The sequence below is a fragment of the Myotis davidii genome, unplaced genomic scaffold (assembly GCF_000327345.1).
Source record: "Myotis davidii unplaced genomic scaffold, ASM32734v1 scaffold164, whole genome shotgun sequence".
Lineage (NCBI taxonomy): Eukaryota > Metazoa > Chordata > Mammalia > Chiroptera > Vespertilionidae > Myotis > Myotis davidii.
In genome coordinates, this window is record NW_006296417.1 from 1972240 (window position 1) to 1975861 (window position 3622).

The following is a 3622-nucleotide window of genomic DNA, read 5'->3' on the forward strand; positions in this document are numbered from 1 at the left end:
TGGCCCACCTGCGGACGAGAGCCCACGGTCACTCCGGGCACAGTGCACAGGCCCGAGGTCAGAACGGAGCCTCAGCCATGGCAAAGCCAGCTTCTAGGCTGTTCCCTCAAATATAAAGGAGATAAAAGCCGCCCTGGGCTTGAAGAGCTGGGGGATGAGGAGGTGACGGCAGTAGGAGCAGGAGTTAGGAGCTGCCCTGACCGAGGCTCCGTCTCTGGTTGCAAAGGCAGGCACCGAGCTGGAGCTGGGGGGACAGACCAGAGAGGAGCCTGGAGGAGGTGTACCCCGGGAAGAAGGGGGCCGCACAGGGACGCCGAGGGCTGCGTGCACATGCAGACCCGGGGCCTGGACTGGTTAGGAATGATGGGGAGCTGCAGGCGCCGCCCCACCACTCAGCCTGGGGCCCCCCTGCAGGGAGGCGAGGCCTGCTTGCCCCCCGCCCCCCAACACGCACACGCACCTGGATTTTTTTGTGCAGCAGCTGCAGGGCCAGTTCCTTAAGCGAGACCCGGGCCCGGGTGTGCAGGCCGGGCTGGCTGAGGAGGTTGGGGACGTAAGTGGTGTCCCGGGTCTGGCTCCGAGGGTGCACGTATTTGAGGGCCCTGAAGTCGTTGTGCAGGGCATGGCCCACCACCACCTTGCCCTTCAGGAGCTTGAGGATCTGAGCGGAGAGGAGTCAGGAAGGCCCCACTGTTGGTGGCCCAGCCCAGGGGGTGCAGATCCCTCTGCAGGGAGGCAGCACGGACAGGGGCGGTCAGGAGCGCAGTCCACCACGCTGCCAAGTGCGAGTCCAGACCCTGTATCTACTGCTTGAATAAGCAGGGCTGCCCGGCCGGCGTGGCTCAGTGGTTGAGCGTCAACCTATGAACCAGGTCACGGTCGATTCTCCATCAGAGCACATGTCTGGGTTGTGGGCTCGATCCCCAGGGGGAGGCGTGCAGGAGGCAGCCGATCCATGATTCTCTCTCATCATATTGATGTTTCTCTCTCACTCACCCTTCCTCTCTGAAATCAATCAAAATATATTTTTTTAAAAAATGTAAAATGTCCCAACATGACCGCTATATTAGAGCATCATTTGAGGAGGTGTGATCTTGCCCTGGGAAACACTAAGGGAATGCAGGAAGCCACGCTCGGGGAAGGTGCTTCAGACACCCACCTGGGAGCCCCGTTCACCTGCGTGAGGCCACAGCCACCTCACCTGGTGCCCCCACCTCCCATGTGATTTCAGGTAACTTCCTGCGTCACTTCACCGGACACAAGGTCAGCCCTGACACCCGCCTCCACGAGGAAGCGCCAGGTCTCCTTCCAGGTAAAGTGCGGCCGCTATTGGGTGCGTGTTGTTACTGGGGGTATGTATGCATTTCTTAACCATCTAACATGCGTCAAACTGGGCGCCGTGTCCGGGTGTGGAGGCCAGGCCTTTCTGTTTTTGCTGTGACGTGTTCTGAGTGTTGTGGCCCTAACCCCGTTTTCCCCATCAGCTCGGAGGTGTTAGTGTGCCCGTTTCCACAGCATGATGAGCTGTAGGCCCACACACACACCAGAGCCTCCGCAGGCCTAGAGACCGAAGGAGTCAGAATCCCAGAGGGATCTGGGACTGGGAGCCGAGATTAGCAAGGCTTGAGGTGTTTCTTACGCTTACGCACGTCTGGGGATTCCTGGCACGTCAGATGGTCCCAACCATGCATTCATTTTTTTTCAAAGCCCTGAAAACCTAACAGGAAATACAGTGGGGCCTTGACTTACGAGTTTAATTCATCCCGTGATGGAGCTCGTAACTCAAATTACTCGTATGTCAAATCGAAAAGTGAACGAGTGAGACACGTGATGCTGAGCTGATGTTGTGGCGTTCACTGTGACGTTCGCTGCGCCAACTAGCGGTGGGGTATCTGAAGCTGGCTCGTAACCTGAATTTTAGCTCGCAACTCAAAGCAAAAAGACAGCCAAGAGACGGCTCTTATCTCGAAAAACTCGTTAGTCGGGACATTTGTAAGTCAAGGCCCCACTGTACACCAACGTACTGACATCTGAGGCGATGGCAGTGTCTGTGGCCTTAGAAATGTGGAGATGGAATACTTTTACGAGAAAATGTAGAAGGTAAGCAGCCTCCCACCTTGGGGGGCACAGCCTCTCAGCGACGCGCATGCGCAGGTGGGTCAGGATCCCACGCGCCCTTTCCATGCAGGAGGAGCCCCTGGTTCCGAGACGTTAGTAACTTCCCCAGCTCTCGCTTCCAGTGGCCAAGTGGTGACTCAGCCCCCGGGCCGCCCTCCCACCCATCACTGACCCAGTCCCCACCCGCCTCACCTCTTTCTGGGCCACCTGGAAGGGGATGGCCTTGCGCATGTGCTGCCGGGTGATGCCGCTCCAGCGAGTGCGGTAGTCCACGATGGGCATCTCAGGCCGGATGTACTTGTCGTAGAGGACGTCGCCATGGTAACTCACCACAGAGCAGCGGGCCAGCTCGCTCACCCGCCCGCAGGGCCCCGTGCCCACCATCTCGCAGTCGATGGCCACGCATCTGCTAGGCAAGGGCCCTGCCGCTTCCCTGGGGGAGGGCTTTCTGTCGCAGGGGGCACCTCCAGAGTCAGCCCTGGGACCCTGCCTCCCACGGCTGGCGGCCTCGGTGCCTGGCAGTGCCCCCGATGGCCCGGGCGGTGGGGAGGATGCTGGCTCTGGCTCTGGGGGCGGGCTCTGCAGCCCCTGCTCCTGCAGCAGGGCCTTCCGGGCCATGAAGCGCTGGTGCTGCCGGCTCTTCCGCTTGTGCCTTCTCCGAAGCACATCCTTGGCATGCGGGCCGGGCAGCAGAGGGCACAGGCGCTGGGCAGGCTCCGGGGCTTCCCTGGACACCATCCCAGCCTGCTCACAGCTCAGGGCACGGGAGGCCTGGGAGGCAATCTTCCAAGGGGCAGCTCCCTGGAGAGAGACCACAGGGCGGAGGGCCTGGGTGAGGACCGGCCAGCCGCCTGGCTCCCTCCCTCCTGCGGTGGCCCCGGCCCTAGACCTGGACTGTGTCTCAGGCTCCTGAACCGAGCGAGGACCTATGTTACTAATAACTGTCCTCGTACAGTCAATACCACACGCAAGCCTTTCCGTGGAATCACTCCACCTTCCCCACAACCTCAACAGAGCATGATCATCCCCACGGGAGGCCGGTGCCGAATTCACGCACAGGTGGGGTCTGGCCGGCCCTCCCCAATCAGGGCTGATGGGGGGTGGGGGAGACCCGGGATGTTGGGGGGCGCCTGCCTACAACCACCTTCCTCCTGCTGACAAGGCACACGCTGGGCGGACAAACACAGAACCCATCCCTCTGCCCAGCCCAGCGACCAGGGCACTGGGAGGCCCAGACTGAGGCTGACCTCTGGGGCCGGAGGGCGGAGCGCCCGCAGGTCAGGAGCTGAGGCGAACCGGGTCCCTGCCCTCCCTGATCCTGCCCAAGTTTCAAAGCCAGAACCAAGTGGGTAATCGAGGCTCAGCTCCCATCCCGCCCGATGATGATGGTGATGATGATGATGATGATGATGATGAGCGCGGCCAGGCCGGGGAGCGGCTTTGCTCCACAGCACGGCCTCCGGGGAGGGCAGCCCGAATCTCTCCGGCCCGGCCCGGCTCCAGG

General features: G+C 61.2%; 2 protein-coding genes across 2 annotated transcripts in view; one reads left to right on the forward strand and one right to left on the reverse strand.

The window, feature by feature from the left end:
* The window catches only part of AEN (apoptosis enhancing nuclease), a 4593-nt gene extending 1420 nt beyond the window's left edge, over positions 1-3173 (reverse strand). Inside the window, exons 1-2 of the mRNA XM_015569114.1 lie at positions 2311-3173; positions 461-661 (exon numbers count right to left, since the gene is read on the reverse strand). Coding sequence (XP_015424600.1) covers positions 461-661; positions 2311-2856 — 747 coding nt within the window. The 5' untranslated portion in view covers positions 2857-3173. The remainder of the gene's footprint in view (positions 1-460; positions 662-2310) is intronic.
* Positions 1064-3622, forward strand: part of DET1 (de-etiolated homolog 1 (Arabidopsis)) — a 42412-nt gene continuing 39853 nt past the window's right edge. The window contains exon 1 of the mRNA XM_015569129.1: positions 1064-1312. The gene's annotated coding sequence lies outside the window, so the exon portion shown is untranslated. The remainder of the gene's footprint in view (positions 1313-3622) is intronic.